Source organism: Plectropomus leopardus, chromosome 1 (assembly GCF_026936395.1).
Source record: "Plectropomus leopardus strain MGB_pleo_1.0 chromosome 1, ASM2693639v1, whole genome shotgun sequence".
In the NCBI taxonomy this organism is placed as follows: Eukaryota; Metazoa; Chordata; class Actinopteri; order Perciformes; family Serranidae; genus Plectropomus; species Plectropomus leopardus.
The window spans coordinates 25,757,270-25,771,697 of record NC_142176.1 but is presented as its reverse complement, the minus strand read 5'-3'; the positions used below and the strand labels follow the sequence as shown (position 1 = coordinate 25,771,697).

The 14,428-nt window shown below is 39.8% G+C and overlaps 1 protein-coding gene across 3 annotated transcripts in view; it reads left to right on the top strand.

The window, feature by feature from the left end:
* Positions 1–14,428, top strand: part of kiaa1549lb (KIAA1549-like b) — a 72,354-nt gene that overhangs the window by 38,999 nt on the left and 18,927 nt on the right. For all 3 annotated transcript variants that reach the window (XM_042484563.2, XM_088078763.1, XM_088078746.1), the window contains 9 exons: positions 956–1,175; positions 1,422–1,555; positions 2,375–2,543; positions 6,919–6,978; positions 7,846–7,997; positions 8,486–8,657; positions 9,185–9,348; positions 10,572–10,607; positions 12,290–12,480. In XM_042484563.2, coding sequence (XP_042340497.1) covers positions 956–1,175; positions 1,422–1,555; positions 2,375–2,543; positions 6,919–6,978; positions 7,846–7,997; positions 8,486–8,657; positions 9,185–9,348; positions 10,572–10,607; positions 12,290–12,480 — 1,298 coding nt within the window. The remainder of the gene's footprint in view (positions 1–955; positions 1,176–1,421; positions 1,556–2,374; positions 2,544–6,918; positions 6,979–7,845; positions 7,998–8,485; positions 8,658–9,184; positions 9,349–10,571; positions 10,608–12,289; positions 12,481–14,428) is intronic.

Genomic DNA, 14,428 nt, shown 5'->3' with positions numbered 1-14,428 from the left:
GGAATGGATACAATTCATTGGATTACATTCCTGTTTGAAGCAAATTAAAAAAAAAAAACTTTATTATTTAAAAAGTGGTTTAAAATGTTGTTTAAAGAGCAGCCTAACTTTAGCTTCTTAGGTTTCATTTTTCACCTTGCTGTAGAAGTGACCTGTAGGACCTTGTGATATCACTGTTGGGTGTGTTCACTGGAACAACAATCACATCTGTCATTAGCCTGTGGGTGAGCCGCAAAAAAAGGTTATTTGTGGATGTTATTTTGTCTTAATTTTATGTGGTTTGGATCATGGGTGTTGGATGAATATAAGTATATCATAATAACGTAATAAAAATAATATCATTTAATTATTTTTAATCCTCTGACTGCTGATGTTTTGTGTCTGCAACGTCTTCTGTGCCAGCTGCAATATGAGAGCTGCTTTTCAGGTGTGTTACTAATAGACACCTTAACTGTGGAGATTTGCAGCTCAATATAATAAGACTAACCAAAAAATATTCATTTAAATTCTATTACCTGAAATATTTTCGTTTTAAAATATTTAATATTAATTTCTCATGTATGAATACAGAATTATCACTATAAATATGCTGCCCAACGAATTTTTTAACAATGCATATGATTATAGGATCAACGACTTCAGTTCAGGCTTTAGATCTTCTGCTGGTGAGTGCTTGGGTTGTGGAACTATAGGAGTCTGCCATACGCATGCTGGTTATAATCAGAGGCTTGGGTTGTGATACTGATTGGTCATGTGCAGACTGTGCTGGGTATGATCAGAGGTGAAAAAGGCCTGAAACCTTTAACGAGAGGCGGCAGTGAAACACAGTTTTTAGCCTGGTGTGAAGTTGTAGCCCACTCAGCTATAGGCATTGTGCATGGCCTAAAACATGATAAAAACTACCAAAGTGGTCCTTTAAGGACATCTAATTCTGTTCTCTACTTCATCCTCCTAGGTGGAGACAGTATTTGGTTCTCCTAACATGACAGTGGCTTATCACGTGACTGGAGGGGACATGGTTTACCCTCCCTCTGTAGTGCTGGAAGGCTTGGACTCCTATGGCCGTGATAAGCTGATTTCAGACCTGCGACAGTACCTCCCCATGGTAACAGCCCTGCCCCTCCCAGTTGCATTATGGAGATCAAGCCCAGCCACTGGCTTCCAGCTGAAAACAGGTCAGCCAATGTTCAGTTGGGATAAAAGAAAAAAATAAGTCACAGATAAGCTTGAGATGTACTGTTATTTGTTCCTGCTGTGATTCTGCTCTGGAGCTATTTCAGTGGAAACTAGGTTTGAGGAGTAATAAAAGAAAATAAATCTTGTGATTCCACATCAAAAGAGGAAATAACAATTGCATGTCTGCTCAGAATTTATGTTTTCCGCATATGGTTTTGTGAGGTCATTTTGATTTTATGCTCCAGTGCTGCAGTTTGTGGGAGCAGGTGATGATCCTCGGTCCTGTCGCTTCTCCCAAATGATGGAGCAGAGGCTTGAGAAGGTGTTTTTGGAAGCACAGGCCAAAGTGCTCAACGCCAACAGCAAACTCTCTGTTCAGGTACTGTGGTGTAACAGTTGTGTAGCACTGTATATGTGTTCGGTTACTGTTCCAGTGATAATGCTGCGATTTGTCACATAAAGTCAGCATTGAAACATGCACAGTGTAGTATTCTGGTGTTCACTGTACTTAAATAGATCAAAACAATCTGAGGTCTGACTTAATAGCACCTTTTTTTTAAAAAAAAGTCCCAAACAAAAAAAACAACCCAAACAAAAGTAAAGCTAGATTGAGTATGGACACTTGACTTTGCTAACTTTTGGGTGCAGTATAAAAGAAAAGACATAATTTCAACAGTTTCATCTCCTGTTACACATCAGTTTTACCATGATGTTGAGGTGATTTGACAGCTTCAGACAGATGCAGACTGTGTGCGATTTGTGCAAAATTGTCCCCTTTAGGCTTTGCCTTTTAAACAGAGCTGCTTCTGAGATGCAAATTAATTATGTTTAGGGAGGCAATGTTTGCATTAATTTTAATGAGCTGCCACATTAAAGTGCACCCTATATTAAAGCTAATTTGACGGTTATGCATGGATGAAAAAAATAATACTGCAATATTTTTGCACTCTTTGATGCCTTGCCAATTTCCCAGCCGTTGTGCTTCTTGATGATTTTCCTATTTGTTGATCCAAGACAACAATTGATTTTTTGATGTTTGTCGTCTCTGCTAGTTTGTTTTACACGATTTGTACTAATCTTTTAGATTTGCACATTACAGTAATGTCATCGCAAGCATTTTATTTGGTTCTACCTAGGTTTTTCGTTGTCCTCTTCTGACTCTGAGCCTGTACTCATCCTGTTTTTTTCTTTCTCCCAGATGCTGAGTGTCTCTCAGGCAGCAGGCTCTCCTGCTGTGTCATTGGTCTACACTGTGAGAAATGGGACTGTCTTCCTTAATGGCACTACTGCTTCAAACCTCCTTGGTCAGCTGTCAGCTGAGCTGGTGGGCTACTTCCTCTTCTATCCGCCACTTATCATTGCTGAGCGTAAGTTACAATTTGCATTCAAATATACGTCAGTATATTATGTTAGTCGGGAGTAATTTAACAGCCTTACAAGAGGAGACACCAGAAGTAGTTCTCTTGGGAATGATTTGTTCTCCAAATACAAATAAGATTGGACAAAAAACCAAAAAGAAAAACAAGTGCTGTGATTTTCCTTTGTTTTCCATTCTAGGTTCTGTATAAACTTTTCATGCTGTGACTCACAAAGTATGCTGGCTTAATATCTTTGATTTTAGACCTCCAGACTAAGGACTTGATACATTTGATTGACTATACAAGTAGATATCAGGACCCTATCCAACCTTAGAAACTGCAACTGATTTGATGTCGTGCAAGTGGTTGTTTTCTGAGCATTGTTTTGCATTTACAAGGACCGGACTATCTCACAAGGTCTCTCTAAGCAATGGTAGAACTCAGGAATTCCATCGCTAAGCCTGACTGACGTCCAGTTTCTCAGTAATTGGATGTTTGTGACTGTTCTGCTGCTTTTACGATCACAGTTGTTTTTTAATGATTGAGTCACTTAAAGATAGTTGATGCAAGGACGCAACTAAGCCCATGCCTTTCATCTCAGCCTCCTTTGAGGGCATACTCAGCCAAGCGCTCCATCTCTGTTAGAGTTGTGCTCTGAGAAAAACAAATGAAGAGTGACAGGGAATCAGCCTGAGTCTAAACAGCAATCTTTGTAGAGTCCCCGTGTGGAGCCTGTTTCCAGTGTGATATGTAAACTCCTCAACAGAGGGAGATATGGCAGATGCAGAATTCAGAATTCAAAGTATAGGTCCAGCAAAAGAACGAGCAGCTGCGGCTGATACAGGAATATAAACCTCTTTTATACACACAGTTTCACTCGCCAGTTTACCGCAACCCAAAGCTTATTTTTTGAGCTTCAAGTCTATTCTATTCCATTTATGCTTCTAGCTAGATCACACTCACACGATGCTCACACTATGCCTCCTGTGTAGGCATAGTGATGCAGCTTATTTGAGCGAAAAGGGCCTCATTGTCTTTCATAATGTAATCTCTGTCTCTGTCTTGTAAAAACCTGTATGAGGACACACTGGGTCAAGGAGACTTTGGAGATCCAGAGGCAGCCTCTGGATTGGCCCACGCCTGTAAATTGCAGCTCTGGTGAGGTTTTAAGCAGAAATAAGCCTCGTTAGCTGAATTTTAATGGTTTCTAAACAGCTGCAGTGCTTGAATTTCTCAAGACTTTGGTCAGTTTGACATGACTGAGCTTTCGCTATGCAAGATTATGTTCAGGATTACAGGGTCGATGCTTGAGCCAGAAATTAAAAGGACAGTTCACCAACAAAAAAAAATAAACAATAAAATTTGTCCTCTTCCCTGTTGTGCTGTTTATCAGTTTAGATTGTTTTGGTGTTAGCAGCTGAATGTTGGAGATATCGACCATTGAGATGTCTGCCTTCTCTCCAGTGTAATGATAAAAGGACAAATGACCAAGGACAAACTGACTAGTAAATCTACCTTGTACCGTTTTAATATAAGACACTGAGCTTGTGATGCTCAAAATGCAGAAAAACACATTTGAAAACTGTACAGCAATGTCTCTATCCACAAATCATGACTTACTTACTCAATATAATCCACAGACCTTGTTGTGATAAGTTTCATGCAGGAACTATTTTTTTCAGACTACACCCACCAATCATATCACCATGCACAAGGAAGTATGGTTTGGCTGCTAGCGCAGTAGCACCTCTAAGCTAGCTAATGTTACAGCTCAGCTGACCAGAACACCATTAATGTCTTCATCACGTGCTATCAGAAGAACGAGTGTGTCGTCCATGACTAGATGGACTCCACCACAAGCTGAGTGCCCGCTAGTTCCATTATACTGGAGAGAAAGCAGACAGGAAAAATATGTAATTTTTTAAAATACAGGGGCTTCCCTGTATTGAAATCTAACTGAGCTCAACCTTGAAAGCACTCAGAAAAAAAAAATCCTTTTCCATTTGTCCTTTGCTAGGCTACAGAGCTTCACTAACCTCCCAGAGTGCACCTGGCTGGACCATATTTAACTGAATTTAGAACGAAAACTTCATGTTCAGTCATGTGCTGTTAAGACTGGAGTATGTTAGATAATATCTATCTGAAAAGACACACGCCATTTCCCAATTCAGGGGCTTGAGTGTCCTTTGCAGGATGTAAAAGTGAGGCTGAAACTGTGCTCCCTTCCTCAATTATATGTCTAGCGGCACAGAGACCAAAATTAATGGTGCGCCAGTGCGCTCTAACTCCATGTGACCTGGTGCTAGAGAAAAATATGTCCAGGCTAGAACAATCGGTGATCATTTTTTGCCTTGTGTCCATTATTTACTCCATTTAGAGGCTTTGTCATTGGTCCATATGTGATAGAGGTGTCTGGTGACCTGCTTTACCAAATACTTGGCACATAAGACATAGTTATATAATACTTATCCACTTTTCGAGTTGATGTGGATAGCTTCAATGTTATGTTGCACAATTAACCAGCCTGCAATAGATTATGGGACACTGAGGGCCACAGATGATACAGATATAAGACAGATAACTGAGAGGTTGTTTCTAAAACAAGTTGCATCCCTTAAATCCAGTATTTAAAGGATGCAGCCCCTGAGCAGCGTCAGTGTCATTGGGGGCAGATGACAGTTTTGGTTTACACTCTCTTTAAATCAAGATGAATAGAATTTCTGCTTGTGAGCATCAAATTAAAACTCACTTTGTGTTGTGATTGAATCAAGTTAAAAAGCAAGGTTACCCACGGGCAGGATGATTCAGTTAGGGAGCCGAGAAAGCGAGGGAGGCAACGAGGGAGGCAACTAAATACCAAGAAAAGACTCTAAGAGAGCATAAACTGACACGGAGAAAAATCCAGGAAGACTGGAGAGTAAAAGAAAGAATGAGGGAGTGTGTGACAGTGATTTTGCTCTGTTTGTTTTGTAGCCTCGCCATTAGTGATATTACACTGTTCGCAGGAGGTGCGAGCATATGCTGGCAGCGGCTGCCTCCTCACTTCAAAGCCAATTATCGCAGTAAATAATTAACAGTGGGGGATTCTCATACCACCTTGGGCTCTGCTCTGACAGAAAAGGCCCGCGATCTCACACCACTCTACAGTGCCTGTTTGCAGCATCGAGTTCTCAGTTGTTCCTGTGGTGCTTGTGTGGCTACGCTCAGCTGTTTTACTCTCCCTCTGCTCTTCAACTATTTGTCTGGTGGAATATGAGTGGAGCTGTTAGCAAAATCTCTCTTTTTAGACCATAACAATCACTGAAAACTATAATCCAAGAACTGATGCAAAATTCTTTCAATAATGGCTTTCTTTCTATGAGCTGGAATGACTCGGAATGGCTATAAATGCTGTACAAATGTATTCCCCAGGCTCTCATCACACAGCAACAGAGGCTCATGTGAAACCTACTTGCCGACTAATACTCTACATGATTCAAACTTATAGACAATGTTGGACTGATTTTGCTGACAGCCCTGCAGCCCTATCCATTAACAATGCTAAAGCCCTTACTGTTCCTCTCACCCTGCTCCCCCACCCCTCTCTCCTGTCATGCCTGAGTGTACATTTCTGTAGCGCGCCTGCTTTCACAGGCCAGTGGTACAGCATTCCCCCAAACACTGCACCAGCCTCCAGCACAAGAGCTTAATCAGGCAGGAAATAGACGTAAAAGAACACAGAGACAACGAGAGCTCAGGCAGCTGAAAGCTCTCCTTGCTTCTGTATTTGTCTGACATGCAGTGATAACGAGGATTTAAACTGAGATTTCAAACGCACGGAACTGTTACCACTCTCCACAAGAACTTTTAGAGGGTTTTTACATATTTGGTCCAGGTTTATAAGCACTGCTTTCTCAAAAAACAGATGTCTTGCTAGCAAGACCACCATCTGTGGTAATGATAACAGCTGCAACAGTGAAAATAAAATAAATGTCCTGAAGAGTTTTGTTCATTTTTTCAAGATTGAAGATTTCAAGGATTGATGGCAACAGATTGTGCCGACTGGTAAAAAGGCTGCAGGTCTTTGTTGACACGCAAGCGTATCAGAATCAAACTGCATCAGAGGATCTTGTGTTTATTTGGATTTACTCTGAATTTACTTTTTTTAATCTTTCATATTCAGTTTATGACTCAACATGTTCAAAGACACTCCTTAAGATTTGACATTTTTTTTAATTTCACTTTGCTACACTCTTTTTTAAAAAATATGAATACTGCTGGAGTAAAATTAAAATGAAAACAAAAATATTAATCATAGAAGACTATTCTAACAAACTTTAAAATGCATCTTGAGGGAAACTTTAATGCTGATACTGATCTTGTCAAATGTTTCATGTCTTTGCAGCACTGGAATATCACAATCTAAACACCTCCATTGCTACCAGAGACTTCTGGGTTATTACAGGTAGGGATATTATTGTTTCAACCCACCCTCCCACACCCACACCCACACACACCCTCCAAATATTATTAACCACAACTTCTTCTGGGGGAACTTATGTGTGTTATGTTGTATAATGTGCACATTATTATACTGCAGTGATTTGACAATCTTCTTACGAATCTTAAAAAGTACACATGGTTTCTTTTTTTCTTTACTACCACTTTACTAACACCAGATGTATGTGAAAGCAATGTACCTTTCCAATATTGAATTTCATACAGAGTGCTATTTATGTAAAGGCATTATACATCTTCTTGTGTTTAAAATCCAAACTGTCTCCTTTTACAGGAGCAGTAAATGACTCCTGGATTTTGTGTTGTTTAGTATTTTCTCTATTGGTTTTATGAATGATTAGATGTACCCAGCAACATGAGTGCATTACAGAAGGGCTGTGTTCAAGGGCACCCACTCTGCTATACTGTATTATGGATGGTCCTTTTAGATCCAACTATGTGGCTCTTAACCCTGCACTTACTGCAATGAGAGGCCAAGTCAGTTCAAGGTCATCTCCTACATAATGGAATTTGCTCATATTAAATAAGATGTACAACCAGGATTATTGCTTTTCAACTGTTGATAAAATGGAACAGATTAAAGCTGCATCGCATGATATTTGACCACTGGGGGACAGAAAAAACTCCAAAATAAATTCCCACGAAGCACAGGCAGGATTTGTCATGAGCTTATCAAGTTGTTATCCCCAATTTCTCACATATTCACAATTTTTAATTTTGCATTTTCTGTGTGCAGCTCTCTTTCCTTCCTAGCAATTTATTTTTTTTCTTAACAACCATCTGGCCATCCTCTTTCTTTTGTCTACATTTGCAGTGATCCTGGATGTGGATAACGTCAGCCTGGAGGGACAGTACCAAAGCTTTGCCAGTCTAATGGAGCAGCGGCTGGCAGAGCTGTTTGTGTTGGCAGGGCAGCAGGGCACTCGTTTCAGACGAGCCACTGCTGTAGGCAGCTACACTGTCCAGGTAAGAAACTGGCACAGCAGCCCACGGGGAGTGCCAAGTCTGTCTTTCTCTGGAAGAACAAACAGTCTGCAATGCTTAGGGTCAGAGAGTGAAAACGGTAAATCATTCTTGTTCTGATGTTTTGCCTGAACGCCAAGGCTTATTAGTCAGAAGTCTAATGAACACATTGAACTAATAGCTTTTTTGGCTTATTTTTTACAGTATGAATATTTCATGAGATGTACACTTCTGTAAACGCTTGCATGATTACTTGTGGTCAGCCCTTGATAATTAGGGAGCTCCTCAGCTCATCATCTGCTAATTGCTCATCAAAACAAGCCAGAGGTTGAATGTTTTACTGAACAAGTACTCTCATCTGTCCATGCAGTTTGTCCTCTCATGAGACTCTATGCCTAAATGCATTGCTTTACTTTTGTTTTTGTCTCCAAAATGTAAGATGTTAAACCAGTGATTCAGTAGCAGCTGATATTGATGTCTTTTCCAATCAGATGGTGAGCATCCGTAGGGTAACAGGGTTAAAGAATCCTGCAGAGATGACCTACTACATCCAGCACAATGGCGTTCCTTTATCAGGCACATCAGCTGCCAAGGTCCTGAACACAGTGGACTCTCAGACCATGGCGCTCACCCTGGGCTACTTTGTCCAGCTGCAAGCAGAACGTAAGCACAGCATCCTTCCAGCATTTGACAAGTAGGCAAATAGACAGAAACAATGACAGACAGACATGCAAACCAAAACACATGACTCATGCTGAGTTTAGAAAGAGGAGCTGGAGCAAGGGTGATGGGAGCAGAAGAAAAGGTTGAGAAAGCTCTTTGCTGTCTAATCTCTCTGAAATGCTCCCGGCAGGACGGTGTTTGTTTGGGCTGCAGTGCTGCTCACTGCTCAGAAAAAAGGAGAAGGGAGTAGAGGGGAAAACAGAGTTGGTCAGGAGTGAGGGAGAGAAAGAGAGAGGGCACGCTGCATTCTCTTATAGATTGTTGCCTACAATAGCTGAATCAGGCACACTGCATATCAGGTTGAGCTGTACGCAGTGTCACTTTGCGTGGGTGCGATGAATGCTTCTGCATGTTTTAGCAGGAAAAGTGGGCTGTGTATTATACATCCAATAACCAAACAATGGACTTACTGTTATTGTGTAGTGATTAGCATGATGATGGTGAAAAAGTGTTTTTCTTTTTTTCAGCTGTGGTCAAGAACCCTCCTAATAACCTCTGGATAATCGCTGCAGTGTTGGCCCCCATCGCTGTAGTTACACTCATTATCATCATCATTACAGCTGTGCTGTGCAGGAAGAATAAAAATGACTTTAAAGCTGATGCCATTGGCAACCTCAATCCCCGAGCTAAGGTATCTATCGTTCTCTGTCTGTATTTGTCCATCTGTGTTGAAGTAGGCCGTAGATAAAACAATTTGATAATCGATTGATTGTTTTAATCACTTTTTCAAGCTTCTAAATCGTAATTAGTCTCCATGAAATGAAAAGTACATTTTCCCAGTTCAAATTCTGTGTGCTCGTGTTGACTGATCATTTATCACTTCTTAAATGCCAAATATATGTAAAAAAAAAAAAAAAAAAAAGTTGGCATCAGAATATTTTTGCATCAAAATCCCTGTTTTTTGTCTTCTGTAAAACAAGGTTTCATATATTTGATGACACTCAAGGGTGTTTACAAAATGTAATCCAATCAAATGAGACTTTGGGCGACTAGCTAGCCTCACTGCTCATATAAAATCGCACTTGATCATTTGTGACTTCTAGCTAACTAATGGAGCAAATTTCAGAGCGTTCAGGAGAGATGTGTGTTTGGATATCAGTGGGCCAAACCGTTGTTTTCATTTCCAAAGCAATGTGGCGGAGGTCTAATTCATTCATCTTTCCCCTGTTCTCTGCCTGATCAAACGGGGAAGGAGGTGCTTGTGGAGCCAACAGTCCGCTGTAGCTCTGTCCATGTATAAGCTTGTGTCCGCCTGCTTTTTTGCAGTAGAATCAAAAAGGAAGGATTTGGTTTAAAGCCCTCTAATTCTGCATTTCTCAAATATTCTGTTTCACTGTGAAATATGTCATAGAAGCTCAAGATGTGCAAGCATTGTTTCATGGGGACTTTACGTTTTTTCTGTTTAATATAATTATTGTAGTAACAGTGTGTTTGGGTTTTGGACCCTTGGACAAGAAAACAAGACCATGGGCTCTCAAATATTAAAATGGCCATTTTTCTATGGTTTTTTTATATCTTCCACGCAAAATGATTAATTGAGAACCTTATTCTGCAGATTTATCAATGAAAATAGTAGGTGTTTGTGACTAAGTAACTACTATGTGTAGACTGTGGTTCAGTGTGGGTCAGTAAGTGATAAGCATCTTCAGTGATCAATGTGCGAATGGTTTTGTATACCGAATAATATGTTTTTTGTGTTGCATTCTGTATTATCTTCACAGTGCCATCTGTATGACCTGTGTTAATGCAATTGGGGAATCCCAGTAAAAGTAGAAACTTCAGCACCACACACACACACACACACACACACACACACACACACACACTGTTCTAAACATTTTCTCTTGTTTTCAGATGGCGTATCGGAGAGATGTGGGCTATTATCACCAGGTATCTCATATGCCTCTCTGTATTTCTTCTCATTACTGATCTGTGTTTTCATCTTCGGAGCTCAACTGTGCCAGCAGTGGGATTTAAACGGGATTCTGGGCAGACATCACCTATGGTATATTTCAATAATTCCTGCGGTGCTGATGAAAACTAAGGATACAACAGCACTTTGGAGTAACAAACCTTTCACAAAGAGATTTTCTTGAATGAAGGGCTGGTGTTGCCAGTGCTTCTTATAGCATCCTCCAGATGGCAAATTTGAGAGTAAGCTCTATGGAGAATGGTTATTATGGAGATGGGGCTTTTTTTTCAAGCAGAATGAGTGTTTGCATGTTTACTGACACTTGTTTATTTTTTTGTGTAGGGAAGATTGAAAACTGTTGCATCAAGGTGCCATAATGTCCTAATCAAAGTTATCTCTCCACCTCCATGTCTCTTGTTCTTTCTGCCAGATACTTCTCTTCACTGTTATACCGTTATATTAAGAGTAGCAAAATGAAAATACATAATGTAACACTCAGCACATCCCACTACTTTATTTGTTGGATTTTATTTGAGAGAAAGTAATAAAATCTTCTTTATTAAACTATGATCACCACTTCACTGCTTCTTTCAGAGCAGTTGCACAACATCTAAAGTCCTGCAAAGTCTCATCATGTAAAAACTGCCAAAAAGCTTAATTCAATCTGAAGTGAAACACGATTGGGCTGTTTCTGAACGAACATTGCATTCTAGGCAGAGTATATAGCCGCTTCTTTCTAATAAGTAATGTTAAAGCTGAGAAAATATTCCTGAAAATGCTCAAAGATGGACTTATTCTTAAAAATTAAAATGAGGCACTTGTACTGCCTCCTCGGTATCACTTTCACCATCTGTAAGCCACTTTCATCACACATGCTTGTTAGAGTTTTCACTTTCGAGACCAGCTACAGTAGCACTTTTAGTTAGTGAGAAAACTGGATCCAAAGAAAATCTTTACTCTCCTTGTATGTGTGTGTGTGTGTGTGTGTGTGTGTGTGTGTGTGTGTGTGTGTGTGTGTGTGTGTGTGTGTGTGTGTGTGTGTGTGTGCGCGCGCGCTATAGGGAGAGAGAGGATGCATGTTCTTCAGCCTGTGGAATATTGATTTTGTAGTGCAGTTTGTGTCTGACAGTTTCTGACACTGCAATGAGAGTAGTCCTAAATATTTCAGTGAATGTGTGTGCATATGTGTGTTGGGTTGAATTCTTTTGGTCCTTACTGTGACTATAAAGATGTTGACATCCAGTGTTAGGTAGAACACCATCACTCCTTTTCCTCCTCGCTGTTATCCTCTAACATATAACTTCACAATGATATTTCTGTGAGAGTCTGCTGATCTCATCTTGTCACCGCCCACCCCAAGTCATTTATTTGACAAGAACGTGGAAGAAGATGAAAAAGGTCCTGAGTTGAATCTGTACTTATCTATTTAAAGGCACAGCAGCACAGTAATCCTAGTGCTGCCCCTTAAGTCCTCTGGACATTTATTAAAATGATACACTTTTGAGCTATTTTGAGATGTCTGTCTTTGTGACACTTCTGGTTGGCTAATCTCTTTTTGTCTCCTATGAGCGATTACTTTATATGATTACTGGTATGTGAATAAAAATCAGTCTTACTTACTGCTGTCTTTCTCCATTTTCACTCAACACCTGTCCATCAGCCAGTCCAGGGTTTTGACTATGCCAAACAGCATCTGGGCCAACAGGGAGGAGATGAGGAGACGCTGCCTGCCAGTCAAGATACACTCGTGATGTCTCTACAAATTCGGGACACGCCACTTTCACTTGAGAAAGCCCTGCAGCAAGATGGAACTGCCAACAAAAAAAGCCTCACTTCTGACAAACACAAGAGGTATCATTATATTTACACATATTCACCTGTTCATGCTGTAATCTATGTCACCAAAACTATATCACCAAAAAATTGTGAAAGTTTAAATTTCATTGCTTTAAATGTAGCTGGATGTAGGTGAGGCAATATCTCATTGATATTCAGATTCATTTTCTCCTCCTTTACAAATCTATCAAAGACACAAAAACTATTGAAACACAAAAAAATTTAAATAGATGTGTGCAATTGTCTACTCTATGTGTGTGTGTGTGTGTGTGTGTGTGTCCTTGTGCAAATAGACATTCTGATATGTGAAAAAGCCTGCAACAGCTCCATTGCAAACACCCAAAAGTAAATTTAAAACATTGTTTGAGTTTATCTTGTGTTTTAATTTTATACTGCATTTTGGAAAAGTGTAAAATAAGATGTTTAAAATTACTGAAGTACATTTAAAGGGATAGTTTGGATTTTTTGACATGGAAGCTAAGCAATAAACTGCTGTGGATGGGTTGGCAGCAAAATGTATTTTAACCACCTAAAAATAACAATGTCAGTTTAAGTGTGTGATTTTTAGAATATTTTCACTGCTTTACCTTATTGACAGACCGGTTTCTGATGGTGAACTGATGTTTTTTTCGCTCTCTCCATCAATACTGTAAATTAACGTCACTAAAAACAGGACCTGCTGGTCTACCGCTGCCTTGGTCAATAGTTCATTTGTTAGTATGTGACTTTGATGTTTAACAGGGTTAGTTTATATTCAGCAAAGTCACACAATAATACAAACACAGTAACTGATTGAGGCAGCATCAGACTAGCAACTCCCACATTCAGTGAGCTTAAATGTTTTTTTCAGTAGAGTCAGGTGGCCGTAGTGAGAGCACAGAGGGAGAGCCAAAGCTGTTGACGGCTTCTCTGTCGGAATGGACTGTCTGCAGTGAGGTGAAAATACTCTTAGTATACACTTAAACTGTAAATTTTGATGCAGACCCCTGTCCACAGCAGTACATTGCTTAGCCTTCCTGTTGGCAGTCTTCCCTCAAGCTGGGATCACACCTACTGACATCTACTGTATGTAATAGCCTACTATTTATGGATAAGAACCCTATACAATCCCACCTCAAAAGAACTATCCCTTTAATCTCAATTATGAAGTTTGAATTCTCTACACTTTTTGAATAAAATACTACAATAATAGTGCAGCTTTTGCAGATAATAAAGATAAAAACATTTTTGAACATAACCTATCCATAGAACAGTGATACTGGCCCTAAATAGGGTGCCAGGTGGCCCCCAAACCATTTTCTAATTCACAAAAATATTATTCAAACTGAGAATTGTTTTTGTACGCTTAGTATACATAAGGTGCCAAAGTGCATAAAACAGCATCCAAATAGAGGTTGTTTATCCCAAAAGGGTCCCCTGCAGCCCCCAACAGAGATCCTAGCTAAATCCCCAGCATCCTGAAATCCTTGAAATGTCCTAAAATCCCCAAAATGTGCTAAAATCCTAGAAATATCCTAAAATCAAAAAAATGTCCCAAAATCATAGAAACAACCTAAAGTCCTAGAATTGTCCTGAAATCCTAGAAATGTCCTTACATCCTATTAACATATTAAAATCTGGGAAATGCTCTATATCCTAGAAACATCCTAAATCCTGGAAATCCAAAAACTGTCCTAAAATCTGAGGAATGTCACAAAATCTTTGAAATGTCTTAAAATCCTAGAAACATCCTGAAATCATAGAAATATGTATGGGGCTGAGGCAACTAGCCCCTGGCCTCTTGTCATTTTGCAAAAGTGGCCCCCAAGCAAAGCAAGTTGAGTGTCCCTGCTGTAGAAGCTGCATCCAAGCTTGACTGATGTGTACCGGCATTGCTAGGAAACAGTGTCCATGCTGTGCTACTGAATGTAAAACTCTCCATCCTATGAACATTAATACTTTTATCTCTTTAACTGGCCTGGGT